At 42.8% G+C, this 17314-nt stretch overlaps 1 protein-coding gene across 1 annotated transcript in view; it reads left to right on the top strand.

Annotated features, from left to right (window-relative positions):
• LOC143766163 (cartilage oligomeric matrix protein-like) overlaps positions 1–17314 on the top strand; it is an 883353-nt gene that overhangs the window by 358079 nt on the left and 507960 nt on the right. The window contains exon 7 of the mRNA XM_077253630.1: positions 821–976. Within this exon, the coding sequence (XP_077109745.1) occupies positions 821–976 (156 nt within the window). The remainder of the gene's footprint in view (positions 1–820; positions 977–17314) is intronic.

The following is a 17314-nucleotide window of genomic DNA, read 5'->3' as shown; positions in this document are numbered from 1 at the left end:
GATGCCGAGGTCCCCGGGTAACCAGGGTAAACATCGGGTTGCTAAGCGCAGGGCCGCGCTTAGTAACCCGATGTTTACCCTGGTTACCAGCGTAAAAGTTAAAAAAACAAACAGTACATGCTCACCTGCGCGTCCCCCAGCCTCTGCATCCTGACGCTGACTGAGCTCCGGCCCTAACAGCAGAGCGGTGACGTCACCGCTGTTGCTTTCACTTTCAGTTTAGGGCCGGCGCTTTAGTGTCAGGAAGCAGAGGCTGGGGGACGCGCAGGTGAGTATGTACTGTTTGTTTTTTTAACTTTTACGCTGGTAACCAGGGTAAACATCGGGTTACTAAGCGCGGCCCTGCGCTTAGTAACCCGATGTTTACCCTGGTTACCAGTGTAAAATATCGCTGGTATCGTCGCTTTTGCTGTCAAACACGGCGATACACGGCGACCTAGCGACCAAATAATGTGCAGACCTTCTAGCAGCGACCAGCAATTTCACAGCGGGATCCAGATCGCTGCTGCGTGTCAAATACAGCGATATCGCCATCCAGGTCGCTGCAACGTCACGGATTGCTGGCGATATCGCCTAGTGTGACGGTACCTTTAGTGTGCTTGCTGTCCATCTGCTGAATGCACAATATTCTGAACCAAAAGTAACCAGTGTGGCCAAGCAAAGCATCATGTTAGTGTGGTAAATGTATTTATTTGTGTTCAATTTCTTTCAGTACAATAAAGGTAGTGACTATGCTCACAGATACCCATTCCTTCAAGAGCCTAGATATTGGTATAGGTCGCTTTTTTGGTAAATATTTTTTATTTATGTCTTTGTGTAGGGTTCATATAAATGTTCTGCCTGTAAGTCGGGGTCAGGAGGAGAGAAGCAAATCTTTACTTGTAAAACAGAGAAGAGGTGTCCAAATGGTGAAATTAGTAAATGCCATGAAAATGCAGATTGCATTATGGAAAGAGATGGAACCATAGCATGTGTGGTAAGAATTTTCAGTTTTCTTAGAGTATGTGCATACAAAGTCTTCTGAAACTCACCTGATAAAGCGCTAAAAAAAAGTAAAAATGAATGAAATTATGTACAGGAATTTTTAGCAATTTGCTGTGCATATATCCCATCTTTTGTAACTTCTTTTTGTAACTGCATATATCCCATCTTTTGTAACTTCTTTTAACTGCTGTGGCTTCAAAAGCCATCAAGCAACTAAAAGAAGTAACCTCACCATCATTCTTCAGGTAGCCTCCAAAGGAATCTGCCATTATCTTATATAAAAAATGGCGTAGGCAGCAAAGTTGCTGTAAAAAAAGATGAAAAGTTGACAGAGAACATTTTTCAGGAAAAATACTTCCAGCATTTTTATTACCGTTAGAGCAGGGGTCTCAAACTCTGCTGAGTATATGAGCCACATATAGAAGAAAAATTTAATTTGGGGGCTACATTCTTTGAAGGACAAAGTGACATTTTTACGGCGGCAGCACATTATGTCAGTAGAATGTGTGCCATTGTATGCACATTCAATTGACATGTATCACAGCACAGAGACACTGCACAGTAATACCAATGCAAACCACCGGCCAATCAGAGGCCAGGAGCTGACATCTGCATGCTGGCGCATGACAGCAGGTGGGTGTATCTAGGTGTTCTGGCACCTGAGTCAAAAATTCAGTTTGGCCCCTCCTTCCAAGCACATGTGGGATGTGTACACTTAGTCACGTGCCAACGAGCTGCTCTTTCTAATTCAATGTTCAGTGCAAAATAGAGAAGCAGGAAGAGAACCTTGTTGTCATGTGAACGTAAGTATGAAAATTGCATATGAGCCATGTGGCGACTTGGAGCTTGCAAAGCCAAATCCTGACAGTGAGGATATTACATGCTGTTGGGATTAGCATGCTACAGGGCTTCATTTTATAATTAAAGGGCTTGTCCAGGTTGGAGATGAAAGTCTGTAGTCACTATAGGTGGCTGCAGGCTTCTGAATTCTAACAGTGCATGCACTGCTCACTTTTAGGATTATCCCTTGCAAAAAAATGTGATTTGTATACTTCTGCCCATATTCCGACTAAACGTGCCTGGCCTTGCTCAATTAATTTTCATTGAGTGAGGCCACACATGTCAAGTCAGCACGTTACTGTCTGTATGCAAATCTCCTGCACGAGAGAATCCTGACAGCGTTCAGTGCGCACTGTGAGAATTCAGAAGTCTACAGGCACAAAGAATGACTGCAGACTCATCATAAACTTGGACAACCCCTTTAACCCCTTCCCGACCTGTGACGCAGAGGTTGCATCATGAAAGCCTGTGCCAATCTGACCTGTGATGCAGCATATGTCAATTCTTTGTACGGATTCCGCAGACTTTTACACCTGTTCCTCAATAGGAATCCATAGGTGAAATCCGTACAAAAATCACTGTAAATCCGCTGCTTTTTTCAAAAGCAGTGCGGAAAAATCAGCACACGAATCAGCAACGTGGGCACATAGCCTTGGGGTTAGGGTTGGAATTAGAGTTAGGGTTGGAATTAGGGTTAGGGTTGGAATTAGGGTTAGGGTTAAGATTAGGGTTAGGGGTGTGATAGGGTTAGGGTTAGGCTTGTGGTTAGGGTTATGGTTAGGGTTGGGATTAGGGTTAGGGGTGTGTTGGGGTTAGGGTTGTGATTAGGGTTATGGTTAGAGATGGGATTAGGGTTAGGGGTGTGTTGGCATTAGTGTTGGAGTTAGAATTGTGGGCTTTCCACTGTTTAGGCACATCAGGGGGTCTCCAAACGCGACATGGCGCCACCATTGATTCCAGCCAATCTTGCGTTCAAAAAGTCAAATGGTGCTCCCTCTCTTCCGAGCTCCGACGTGCACCCAAACAGTGGTTTACCCAAACATATGGGGCATAAGCGTACTTTGGAAAAATTGCAACAACTTTAGGGGTCTAATTTCTCCTGTTACCCTTGGGAAAATAAAAAATGGGGGCTAAAAAATTATTTTTGTGGGGAAAAAAAAGATTTTTTATTTTCACGGCTCTGTGTTATAAAATTCTGTGAAGCACTTGGGGTTTCAAAGTGCTCACCACACATCTAGATAAGCTCCTTGGGGGGGGTCTAGTTTCCAAAATATGGTCACTTGTGGGGGTTTCTACTGTTTAGGCACATCAGGGGCTCTCCAAACGTAACATGACGCCCGCAGACCATTCCATCAAAGTCTGCATTCCAAAATGTCACTACTTCCCTTCTGAGCCCCGACGTGTGCCCAAACAGTGGTTCCCCCACACATATGGGTTATCACCGTACTCAGGACAAATTGGACAACTTTTGGGGTCCAATTTCTCCTGTCACCCTTGTGTAAATAAAAAATTGCGGCTAAAAAATAATTTTTGAGGAAAGAAAAATGATTTTTTATTTTCACAGCTCTGCGTTATAGACTTCTGTGAAGCACCTGGGGGCTCAAAGTGCTCACTATGCATCTAGATAAGTTCCTTGGGGGGTCTAGTTTCCAAAATGGGGTCACTTGTGGGGGAGCTCCATTGTTTAGGCACACAGGGGCTCTCCAAATGCGACATGGTAAAAAAAAAAAAAAAAAAGCGACATGGTGTCCGCTAACAACTGGAGCTAATTTTTCATTCAAAAAGTTAAATGGTGCTCCTTCCCTTCCGAGCCTTGCCGTGTGCCCAAACAGTGGTTTACCCCCACATGAGAGGTATAAGTGTACTTAGGAGAAATTGCCCAACAAATGTTAGGATCCATTTTATCCTGTTGCCCATGTGAAAATGAAAAAATTGAGAGTAAAAGAAATTTTTTGTGAAAAAAAAGTACTTTTTCATTTTTATGGATCAAGTTGTGAAGCACCTGGGGGTTCAAAGTGCTCACTATACATCTAGATAAGTTCCTTGGGGGGGGTCTAGTTTCCAAAATGGGGTCACTTGTGGGGAAGATTCAGTCTTTAGGCACACAGGAGCTCTCCAAATGCGCCATGGTGTCCGCTAAAGATTGGAGCCAATTTTTCATTCAAAAAGTCAAATGGCGCTCCTTTCCTTCTAAACCCTGTTGTGCGCCCAAACAGTGGTCCCCCCCCACATTTGGGGTATTGGCGTACTCAGGACAAATTGTACAACAGTTTTCGGGGTCCAGTTTCTCCTTTTACTCTTGTTAAAATAAAAAAATGTTGCAAAAATATCATCTTTGTGACTAAAAAGTTAAATGTTCATTTTTTCCTTCCATGTTGCTTCTGCTGCTGTGAAACACATGAAAGGTTAATAAACTTCTTGAATGTGGTTTTGAGCACCTTGAGGGGTGCAGTTTTTAGAATGGTGTCAGTTTTGGGTATTTTCAGCCATATAGACCCCTCAAACTGACTTCAAATGTGAGGTGGTCCCTAAAAAAATGGTTTTGTAAATTTTGTTGTAAAAATGAGAAATCGCTGGTTAAATTTTAACCCTTATAACTTCCTAGCAAAAAAAAATGTTGCTTCCAAAATTGTGCTGATGTAAAGTAGACATGTGGGAAATGTTATTTATTAACTATTTTGTGTCACATAACTCTCTGGTTTAACAGAATAAAAATTCAAAATTTAAAAATTGCGAAATTTTCAAACTTTTTGCCAAATTTCCATTTTTTTTCACAAATAAATGCAAAAATTATCGACCTAAATTTACAACTAACATGAAGCTCAATATGTCTAAAAAAAACTATGTCAGAATCGCTAGCATCCGTTGAAGGGTTCCTGAGTTATTACCTCATAAAGGGACACTGGTCAGAATTGCAAAAAATGGCTAGGTCATTAAGGTAAAAATAGGCTGGATCATGAAGGGGTTAATGGTTTTGACAAATAAGAATATGAGAATTATTCAGTATCACAAAAAAGCATTCACATCCAGGTACCTGATAGATGACATTGTCTCTGGAGTTGTTCTCTTTCTTTTCTTCTTTATCTTGTCCAGACGCCATGATGAGTTTTCTCATCCACAGCAGTCTCTGCAGACTTCCATCTTCTCTTTGCAGACTTCCATCTTCTTATCACAATGGATAAAGAATACCCAAGACCAGGGTGGATAAAAATCAATGTTTTTAAAAAAATAAATTAAAAAAAATCGGATTTTTTTTATTTAAATCGGATTTTTTTTATTTAAATCGGATTTTTTTCAATAAACTGCTTTTTGAGGAAAATATTTTACCATCCAAAGGTTCTTCCATCATGAGATAAAGCTGAGTTGTTTAACTCAGTAGAATAAAGGCTGTATATGTGTAACATTCACAATGCCATGCTCTTCCAGAGGTTTCTGTAGGATTAGTGGGCAGTTTCTCTCCTATATTATCACAGACGCTCGCTTTACTTACGCAGTTCTCAAAACTGAATTTGACTCCGCAGAGGTCCCAGCCTCTTCTTCACGGCAAAAATGTTACAACATGAACAGAGTTGAGAAAAAGACCTTAATCCTATTGTTCTACAAACCTATGAATACAGAATCAACCCCTTCAGTGCCAAGTCCAAGAAGTTAGACAATATGTTTCTGATTGTTTGGAGTGGAATAGATCTGCACAACACAAGAAGAATGTGAATCTAAGTGTGAGGAGGAGGAAGGGCAAGCAGACAAGAAAATGAAAGTGAAACTTTGAGCACAATACTGCAGCATAGCCACAGACAGACAAGTCTGGATCTGTTTGTGTGTATGATCTGAGATTTATTACATTCTTTCCTTATAATGGCAGCAGGCCGTAAAAGAGACCCAGTTTGGGAATATTTTAATGAAGCTCCTTCGCCTATCGGTAAGGCAGGCATGCGTGCAAAATGCAAACGATGCAACAAAGAGATGCAAGGCCTGGTGGCGTGAATGAGGCAACATCATGAGAAGTGCGGTGATGAAGATGACCAAAGAAACACTTCTGAGCAGGCAGGATCTTCAGGTTGGTAAACATTTTTATTGAATCCTATTTCTAAAGACTGAACTGTCATGTGTGAGAAAAATTATATTTCTTATTATTACTGCATATTACTGTCATTTGGTACAGTTATGAAGAAAAACAAATATTCCTTTTGGGGCAGGGGCAGTGATGTGTTGTGTACAATAAGCAGAAATTGTATAAACAATAAAATAACAGCATTGACTTTTTTTGTTTAGGGGAATTCATGGATTCTGGAAACTATCCACCTCCAAGATCACCATCATCCTGTTCTACAGTTTCAGAGTTATCCATCCAGGATAGTGCTTCATTAGCAGCAGCATCATCATCAGACACCCACAGCCACATATCACCATCACCCAAAAGGAAGAAAAAACCTTTACCTCCTGGAACCACCATAGATAGGTTTGTGATAAGAACTAGCAGATTAGAAAAAGAGTTGATTGATGAAAAAATTGCCCAGTTTATTTATGCAACGAACTCTTCTTTCCGTCTGACTGAGAACCCACATTTCATTAATATGGTTCAGTCACTGAGACCAGGATACAGTCCACCCAGCAGAGCTGATGTTGCAGGGAAACTGCTGGATCAAGTGTATGACAGAGAAATGGAGCAATGTGCAACAGCTCTGGAGGGTAAAATTGTTAACCTAAGTATTGTATGTGCTTGTATAACAACAGAAGAAGGTAAAGTCTTCCTTGCACAAACAACTGATACGTCAGGAAAAGCACACACAGCAGAATACTTACAAGAAGTGGCAGTAAAAGCTATAACGACATGTGAACAAAAATTCAAATGTCTAGTACGCAGTTTGGTCACTGACAATGCTGCAAACGTATCGAAGATGAGAAGAGATTTAGAAGAGAAGGGAGGGAATACAAAGCTGCTAATAACATATGGTTGCAGTGCTCATTTGCTGCACCTCTTAGCCAAAGACTTAAGTGTTCCAGAAATAAAGGCTAATGTTGTTGAAATTGCTAAATACTTCCGTAATAATCATTTTGCTGCAGCAGCTCTGAAAAGGATGGGTGGAACCAAGCTAACTCTCCCACAAGATGTTAGATGGAACTCTGTGGTGGACTGTTTTGAGCAGTATATCAAAAACTGGCCTATTCTGATGACACTTTGTGAAGAAAATCGAGATAAAATAGATGGCACTGTCACGGCCAAAATCCTCAACATTGGGCTTAAGAGAAATGTTGAACATATGCTGAGCTTCCTGAAACCCATCTCTCAAGCTTTAAACAAAATACAGAAAAATAGCTGTTTTATTGCGGATGCTGTTGAAATTTGGAAGGAACTGAGTGAACACTTAAAAACAGAACTACACATGGACAGAATTAAATTACAAGCAGTAAACAAACGAATGGGACAAGCACTGACTCCAGCTCATTTTTTGGCAAATATTGTCAATATCCAATATCAGGGTCAAAACCTAAGTGCTGAGGAAGAGGAGTTAGCTATGACATGGGTATCCAGCAATCATCATCTTTAATGCCAACTATAATAAACTTCAGAGCTAAGGGGGAACCATTCAAGAAATATATGTTTGCTGAAGATATTTTAAGGAAGGTCACACCAGTAAACTGGTGGAAGTCACTTAAGCGCTTGGATTTAGAGACTGTTCAAGTAATGATTTCACTTTTAGGGTATGTGCACACGTTGTGGATTTCTTGCAGAAATTTCCTGAAGAAAACCGGAAATTTTCTGCAAGAAATCCGCATTTTTTTTTTTTGCGTTTTTTTTCCGTTTTTTTCGCGTTTTTTTAGCATTCTGCAAGCGTAATTAGCTTGCAGAATGCTAAAGTTTTCCAAGCGATCTGTAGCATCGCTTGGAAAACTGACTGACAAGTTGGTCACACTTGTCAAACATACTGTTTGACAAGTGTGACCAACTTTTTACTATAGATGCAGCTTATGCAGCATCTATAGTAAAAGATAGAATGTTTAAAAATAATAAAAAAAATAAAAAAATGCTTATACTCACCCAGACATCTCATCAGCGGCGTCCGTTCGTCTTCCTATAGCTGGTCTGTGCGCACAGGACCTAGCGTGACGTCACGGTCACGTGAGCGGTCACATGACCGCTCACGACCAATCACAGGACAGTGACGTCATCGGCAAGGTCCTTCGCCGCACATCAGCTACAGGAACCGAAGCAACAGCATGCAGTGGAGGCGGGAAGACATCGAGGGTGAGTATATCGCTATTTTTTATTTTAATTCTTATTTTTTGACCACTTATATGGTGCCCAGTGCGTGGAGGAGAGTCTCCTCTCCTCCACCCTGGGTACCAACCGCACATAATCTGCTTACTTCCCGCATCGTGGGCACAGCCCCGTGCGGGAAGTAAGCAGATCAATGGACCCCTAGGTGTGCGGAATCCCCTGCAATTCCGCATTTTAATGAACATGTTGCTTTTTTTTCCGCGATGCGATTTTTTCGCGGAAAAAAAGGCTACATTTGCACAAAAAATGCGGAATACACTTAAAATAATGGGAGGCATATGTAAGCGTTTTTTTTCGCGTTTTTATCACGTTTTTATAGCGAAAAAACGTGAAAAAAACGCGAAAAATACTTAACGTGTGCACATGGCCTTAACAGCAGTAGCTTCTTCTGCAGGCGTTGAAAGAATATTCTCTTCCTTTGGACTCATTCATTCTAAATTGAGAAATCGACCCAATAAAGCAGGAAAGCTTGTTTTTCTTTTCCAGATTATGAATAGGAACAAAGAAGAAGATGATGATGATGAAGATGACGACAAGTGAGCTACAGAGGACAGCAGGGACAGTAGTATTTAAGTTTTTCATGTGTCGGCTGGGCTGACAGTCTAAGTTTCTTAAAATATATATATATTTTGTTTAGCCAAATTAGTTAACAAACATGGATGTTTGTTTAAGCAAATAACTTATGCTGTAATGTTGTTATTGTTTCAGTTGAATAAATCTATTTAAATTGTTATTAAGGTGAGGATTATTTTTCTCCTTCCTAAGTACAACAGAACAGTGGTGTCCAAATATGAATGATTAACCCATTAAACTGGGGAGAAAAAAGTAATATAAAATGTGATTCTAAAAATCTTCATCTACTTGCATGTTAAAGTAGCAAGAACTAGTTTAGGTACAAACTTTGATTTAAATCACTGATTTAAATCAAGCCTTACTGACTAGTGATTTAAATCGTGATTTAAATCGTGATTTAAATCAGTTAGATTTAAATCAAATCCACCCTGCCCAAGACACACCACTGAAAAAATTAATGTAAAAATATAATCTTTATTATTAATAATAAAAGTTCAATACATCTAGTTACAAAAACATAAATCAAAATATAAATGAGACATGTATGAGGAGACAATCAAAAAAAGATTAGTACTCAAGTACAATGAATGGTGATGTGGATCGGTAACAGGCCATGAGATAGCTAGATAATAAAGCCCTAAGTAGGTCTAACAAAAGGAAACCCAGAATGTCTGGCTAATAATGAAGTACATATGTACAGACCATACTGGTCAGAGTAAAATAGCCATATAAACAATCAAAGGGAATGTATAATTTATAGCTTACCCATAGTGTTGTATGAAATGCCCATCCACAATACCATAAGCGCTCTGACGCACGTTTCATGGATGTGCTTTATCAAGAGGAGTGTGTCTCATCTTACCTCATCAGAGCTTTATATACCATACTTTTAGATAATGTAGTGCCTGTTGCGCATGTCACCGCCGAGCTCGGGTCTCAGCTTCATTGCATTCCGGCACTTGCATCTTCTGCAGCAAATCCCCCCAAGTTTCCCTTAAAGATAGCAGTGTCAGTATAATGCTGCTGAATAAAAATATCTGTCCTACACTGAGCCCCTGAATAAATAATTGGCCCGTTACACTAAATACCTCCATCACAGTAAATCTCCCCCAGACAAGTTACAGTAAGTCTCCCCAACACATGGTAAATACCCCTATGCAGTTAATACCTCCCACACATACAGTAAATACCCTTCACAGAGTAAATGCCCCCACACAGTAAATACCTCCACCGCATGGCAGTAAATATCTCCCCCACACAGTAAATACCTCACCCACACATACACACAGTAATAGCTCCCACACAATAAATACCTATACACACAGTAAATACCAACACACATACACCCACTGTAATACCCCCCCCACACAGTAAATAATCCACACACACACAGAAAATACCACACACACACACACACACACACACACACACACAGGGCCGGACTGGCCATCGGGCAATTTTGGCAAATGCCAGAAGGGCCTGTCTGGTCATAGGCCGTCTTGTCTGCAATGTTGTTAACAGAATCAGTGTTCTCAAGGCACCCATACTGTTGAGTTGTGACGGAACACAAAGGCGCTGACTCCATCACTTACCCCAGTAGGCCACCGGCATCATTCGAAATACTGGTCTTGTATTAAATCTTCCTTTCCTCCATCCAGGGTAATATTAGTAATATATCCCATCTAGTGCTTGAGGACAGGGACAGCATGATGGGCCTGTGTGATTTCAAATGCCAGGACTGAATTTCAGCCCCAGTCCGTACCTGCACACACAGTAATCACTCCTACCAATCTTTGTTGTCTTCAGCTCCACTAACATGGAGCACTTAAAACCAATGTGCCAATGTGCACCTATGGGTGGCGGCGAGTGACGTCGGCAGCATAATCACATGACCTGATCATACTGCAAGAGTTGCTCTGACCTGTTGGTGAGAGCTTCAATTGTACTCGCGTCTGAAAGGCAGGAATCGCCAAGGGGTCTACAGTGCCTGCAATCCACATGAAGCAGCATCAGGGAATGAGTATTTGAGACCCCTGCCTTATAGTAAGCTTTCACAGAGTGTTTTTAAGGTGGACAAATTATCAGAGATTTTCATTATAGTCGAAGTACACAATCCATATGGGTTTTGTATGAGATTTCAGAATTTACACTTTTTGAAGAAAAAATTTTTGGGATTTTTAAAATAATTTGAAGGATTTATTCTCAGCATTTTCACTTGACGGAGTCAGGTTTCTAGCAGAATCCTTAAAAACACTTATTTTTTTACCTCAATGAGGTTTGCAAAACCGCTTTGAAACATACCATTTTTTATCAAAACATCAGAGCGAACTATTCACGCTTACTTTATTACTGGTTTTCACTGAAGAAAGTCTACACATTACTGACACATATAATTTTCAGCAAAACTTGTTGTGCCTTGATATTGTTGTTCAGAGAAGTATTAAAGTGGCAATCCTTTGTCACCAGCAATACTTCATAACATTCTGATCAGAGGAGTACCAAGCCTTTGCTGAATCATTTAGGCTATGTGCCCATGATCTGGAAGTAGCAGCGTTTTGCACATGTTTTCTGCATCCAAAACTCTACTTTCCAATCATGCAGGTAAATCCGCTTATGTTCACTGAACAATTATTATTATTATTATTATTTATTTATATAGCACTATTAATTTCATGGTGCTGTCCATGAGAAGGGGTTATGTACAGAGTTATAGATATTGTTTACAGTAAACAAATTTACAATGACAGACTGGTACAGAGGGGAGAGGACCCTCTCCTTGTGGACTTACATTCTATGGGATAATGGGGAAGAGACAGAAGGTCAGGGGGCAGCAGCTCTGGTGGTGGTGAAGCGGCAGCTCTGGTGGTGGTGAGGCGGCAACTCGGGTGGTGGTGAGGCGGCAGCTCGGATGGTGGTGAGGCGGCAGCTCGGATGGTGGTGAGGTGGCAGCTCGGGTGGTGCTGAGGCGGCAGAATGGTTATTGCAGGCTGTAGCTTTCCTGAAGAGATGGGCTTTCAGGTTCCATCTGAAGGATCCGAGTGTGGTGGATAATCAGACGTATTGAGGCGTGGAATTCCAGAGGATGGGAGATATTCGGGAGAAATCTTGAAGGTGGTTGTGTGAGAAACGGATAAGTGTGGAGGAGAGTAGGAGGTCTTGGGAGGATCGAAGATTATGTGAGGGAAGATATTTGGAGATTAGTTCAGAGATATAGGGAGGGGACAGGTTGTGGATGGCTTTGTAGATCAGTGATAGTAGTTTAAACTGGATTCATTGGGGAATTGGGAGCCAGTGGAGGGATTTGCAGAGGTGAGAAACAGGGGAGTAGTGAGGAGAGAAGTGGATTAGCCGGGCAGCAGAGTTGAGGACAGACTGGAGTGGTGCAAGAGAGTTAGCGGGGAGGCCACAGTGGAGGGCGTTGCAGTAGTCAAGACGGGAGATGATGAGGGCACGCACAAAAGTTTTAGTAGATTGTGGGCTGAGGAAGGGAAGGATTCTGGCAATATTTTTGAGTTGGAGGTGACAGAAGGTGGCAAGAGTTTGGACATGCGGTTTGAAGGACAGGGCAGAGTCGAGAGTTACCCTAAGGCAGCAGATTTCAGGTGCAGGAGAGAGCATGATGCCATTTACCATATTAGATAGATCAGGTAGGAGGGATACACGAGATTGGGGAAAGATGATGAGTTCAGTTTTGTCTACATTGAGTTTTAGGAAGTGAGAGGTGAAGAAGGAGGATATGGCTGATAAACACTCCGGAATTCTGGACAACTGAGAGGTGACATCTCGGCCAGAGAGGTAGATCTGAGTGTCGTCCGCATACAGATAGTACTGGAAACCATGGGACTTTATGACTTGTCCTAGGCCAAGGGTATAGATGGAAAAAAGTAAGGGCCCCAGGACAGAGCCTTGAGGGACTCCAACAGAGAGAGAGAGGGCAGGATGAGGAGGTAGTGTGGGAGTGGGAAATGCTAAATGTGCGGTTGGAAAGGTGTGAGGCAATCCATGACAGGGCTGTCATGCTGCTGCAGTGCAGTATAGTGCAACCTCCACCAGAGGGAACTTGAGAGGGAAATGAGACTGTGTACACAGAGAAGCACCACAGGGCAGCAGCACAGGCACCACCAAGTGGTCAGAAAGTGGTCAGACAAGCCGAGTCAAAAAACAGAGGCAGAAGTACTAAAGGGATCAGCAATACACATGGTCAGGAACAAGCCAGGAGGTTCAGCAACGGTTAGGAGCAGATAAGACAAAGTCGGAAGGCAGAAGCGAGTCCGAATACAAGCCAAGTCAGAAACCAGAGAATCAAACCGACAAACAGGGAAGCGTTGGGAAAAGGGCAGACAGAGGGAGTCATCAGACACAGGGGCAAGTCAGGGATCACAGCAGGACAAATCAAGGGCTTCCAGAGTCAGGTTCACACGCTGAAGGCAGAACTATAGCTGACACTGCCAGCAGGATGCATAGGAGCTAAATAGCAAACCTGAACCCAGAATGAGGCAGAGCAAAGTTAACCCTTGACATGATCCACCCGGAAAAAGGGCAGACAGGTTTAAACCCTGGAATGGATCATGACAAGGGCAAGGTCTTTGATGCCAAGGGAAGAAAGAATCTCCAGTAGGCAGTGGTCGACTGTGTCGAAGGCAGAGGACAGGTCAAGAAGGAGGAGGATGGAGAATTGTCTGTTAGCTTTGGCTTTGACTAACTCTGTAGCAATTTTGGTCAGGGCAGTTTTGGTGGAGTGGTGGGAGTGGAAGCCAGATTAGAGGTTGTCAAGGAGAGAGTTAGATGAGAGTTGGGGGGAAAGTTGAGCATGGACATGCTGCTCAAGGAGTTTTGAGGCAAATGGGAGCAGTGATATGGGGCTATAGCTGGACAAAGCAATTGGGTCAAGGTTATTTTTTTTAGGATGGGTGTGATGGTGGCATGCTTGAAGGCAGAGAGGAAGGTACCAGAAGATAGTGATAGGTTGAAGAGATGGGTTAAAGCTGGAATGAGCATGTTAGGGAAGGGCAGAGGTGTGGTATATGGAGTGGTTGGGGTGATGGAACAGTAAAGGTTTGCCTTGTTTGGTTGATCTTGTTTTTGAAGTAGGTGGCAAAGTCCTCGGAAGAGATGAGGGGAGTTGGAGGTGGCAGTGGTGCGTGGGGGAAAGAGTTAAATGTGCTGAATAGCTGTTTTGGGTTGCAGGATAATGAAGATACAAGGTTTGTGAAATAGGTCTGTTTTGCAGAGGTGAGGGCTAATTTGAAGGCAAGTGTAGCTTGTTTAAAAGCAGTGAAGTCGTCTCGCAGGCGTGTTTTCTCCCAACGCCGCTCCGCGACCCTGAATGCTTGTCGAAGTTTTTTGGTGAGATTGTTGTGCCAGGGTTGCCTATTGATTTGTCGCCATGCATGAGAGGGGCGACTGAGTCTATGGCTGATGTGAGGATGGAGTTATAGAAAGTGGTGGCGCGGTCTGTGTCATGCAGTGAAGATATGGAGGACAGGGTTAGAAGAGAGTCTGAGAGTCTGTGAATGTCTAAGTGTGCGAGGTTTCTGTGAGGATGTGGTAGTGGCTGGACATGGGGGGCTGGTGAGGAGGACAAGGATGGGCAGATGAGTAGATGGTGGTCAGATAGGGGGAAGAGAGAGGTTGTGAGATTAGATAAGGAACAGAGGCGGGTGAAGATGAGGTCTAGTGTATGTCTGTCTGTGTCGGTGGCTGTGGAGGATCATTGAGTAAGTCCAAAGGTTGAAGTAAGGGCCAGGAGCTTGGAGGCTGCTGGCTGGCGGGTGTCAGTAGGGATATTGAAGTCACCCATTATGATGGTGGGGATATCAGCAGAGAGAAAGTGAAGAAACCAGGTGGAGAATTGGTCAATGAAGGCAGTGGCTGAGCCTGGTGGTTGATATATGACAGCCATTTGGAGATTAGAGGGAGAGTAGATATGGACAGAGTGAACCTCGAAAGAAGTGAGGATAAGGGAGGGTGGGTTTTGGATAGGGTTGAAAGAGCAATTTTTAGAAAGAAGTAAGCCCACTCATCCGCCATGTCTGTTGCCAGAGCAAGGAGTGTGGGTAAATTGGAGGCCACTGTAACTCAGTCAGGCAGGGGAGGCAGTGTCATTGGGCATCAGCTAGGTCTCAGTGAGGGCCAAGAAGGAAAGGTTGTGGGAAGTAAAGAGATTGTGGATCACGTGGAGCTTGTTGGAGGAGGAGCGGGCATTCCAAAGTGCCCTAGAGAGAGGAAGCGGGGGGGTGGGGGGTCAGTGGCACAGATTTTAAGTGTGAGGGATTACCGAAGTTTCTCTTAGCATGAGAAGGATAGGGGTGAGGATTAGTGGGATATATGATGCGGGGGGGCAGGATTGGGGATATATCGCCAGCAGTGAGAAGGAGCAGAGAAAGGGAAAGCAGGTGGGTGAAGGAAAGTGATCGGCTTATATTATATTTTGGTAGGAGAGGTCAGTTAAAGCAGGTGAAGAGGAGTACATGGAGTTCTGGGGTGCAATGGGTACTCCAGATTAGGAAATAGTTCAGACGTACCAGATAAAGCAGAGGAATAGGAGTACATGGGGTTCAGGGGTGCAGTGGGTATTCCAGATTAGGAGATAGTTCAGACGTACCAGTTAAAGCAGACTTAGAGGAGTACATGCGGATTTACCACTTCGAATATATCTCTATTGTGGAAATTTCATGCTGCGGCTCTTAACCACCGTGGATGAGTTAACACATCATCAAATAGAAAAACAGTGGGCAACAAGTTTCTATAAATCCCATCCACTGTGCTTGTACTGTACAAACGAGTGTTTTGAGTGCAATGCAAGTGCACTACATCCAAAACGCTGCTAATCCGGATCGTGGCCACATGCTCTTAATAAGGTAATGTGACATTGGATACTTCATTAACTGCAATACAGCCCCATTGCTGTAAGTCTATGTGTTACCAACAAAAAGTCAGAGCTTCGTTGCTTAGCTGAAAGAGATGTGCACAAAGAGCCGTTGCTCCATTTTGGACCCATCATAAAATAATGTGTCAATTTAGGGAGATTCTTGCATAGAAGAAAGGGTAATCTATTAGCATTTCTGGTGCAGATAATGACTATATGAATCAAAATTAAATTTTTTGAGACTATACATTTTTAGCATAGGACAGAAGACCTCATCATTAGGTTGAGCGACTTTTATTTTTATAGGATCGGGTCGGGTTTCACGAAACTCAACTTTCTCAAAAGTCGGATTGAGTGAAATCGGCCGATCCTATAAAAAAGTCGGGGTCAGGGTCGGCGGAAACACGAAACCCAATGCAGTGCAATGGGATACTATGGTTCCCAGGGTCTGAAGGAGAGGAAACTCTCCTTCAGGCCCTGGGATCCATATTAATGTGTAAAATAAAGAATTAAAATAAAAAATATTGATATACTCACCTCTCCGACGCAGCCTGGACCTTACCGCTGGTAACCGGCAGCCTTCTTTGCTTAAAATGAGCGCGTTCAGGGCCTTAGATGATGTCACGGCTTGTGATTGGTCGCGGCCGCCCATGTGACCGTCACGCGACCAATCACAAGCCGTGACGTAATTCTCAGGTCCTAAATTCCTAATTCTAAAATCCTAATAGAATTAGGAATTTAGGACCTGAGAATTACGTCACGGCTTGTGATTGGTCGCGTGACGGTCACATGGGCGGCCGCGACCAATCACAAGCCGTGACATCATCTAAGGCCCTGAACGCGCTCATTTTAAGCAAAGAAGGCTGCCTGTTACCAGCGGCGATGTCCAGGGGCCTCCGGAGAGGTGAGTATATCAATATTTTTTATTTTAATTCTTTATTTTACACTTAAATGTGGATTTCGATACCGATTTCCGATATCGCAAACATATCGGAACTCGGTATCGGAATTCCGATACCAGATTCAGAAGATCGCCAACCTCATGGCCGACCCCACACAGGGGTCGGGTCGGGAATCATGAAACCCGACTTTGCCAAAAGTCGGCGACTTCTGAAAATGGCCGACCCGTTTCGCTCAACCCTACTCATCATGCCAATTCAAAGAACAGAACCTGTGCACAAAACTCAGCCCCTGGCCAAGTCAACCAATCACCGCAGAGTATGATAATGATTTAACATGCAAATGACAAGGAACAAAATTATTAAATATGTTATATTTCTTAATGTGTGCTTTTCGTTCACAGAAGAGATAAGCCTCTGTCACAGGGGTTTGGAGGTACTTAAAAGGGTTATCATTAGGAATGAGCGAGTACTAAAATGCTTGGATGACCAACGATAAAAGGAAAAATGTACAAATAGGGATATCAGCAGCAGCAGATCCACGGATCAGCAAGTGACCGTATTAGAATCAGAATAAAGGAAATCTGTGGATACATAGTATCCGTGCTACCAAAAAGATGTAGATCCAGATATGATGAAGTGAAAGATGGTGGTTTATTCAACGTATTTTGAAGTAAATAGTTACTTCTTCATCCGGAAATGATCACATGTATACAGGAAAAAAAAGGAGGGCTGCTTTTTAAGTAGGTCAAACTTTTGAATATGTAGAAAAGGATGAATGACCTCGGGGAGATCAAAACATCCAACACTGCGGAGACACCATCACGTGTTTCTCAACGCAGTGATGGGGGCAGTGTTCTGGATCACTGC

The sequence above is a fragment of the Ranitomeya variabilis genome, chromosome 1, assembly GCF_051348905.1.
Source record: "Ranitomeya variabilis isolate aRanVar5 chromosome 1, aRanVar5.hap1, whole genome shotgun sequence".
NCBI classification, from domain to species: domain Eukaryota; kingdom Metazoa; phylum Chordata; class Amphibia; order Anura; family Dendrobatidae; genus Ranitomeya; species Ranitomeya variabilis.
This window is presented reverse-complemented; position numbering and strand designations above follow the sequence as displayed.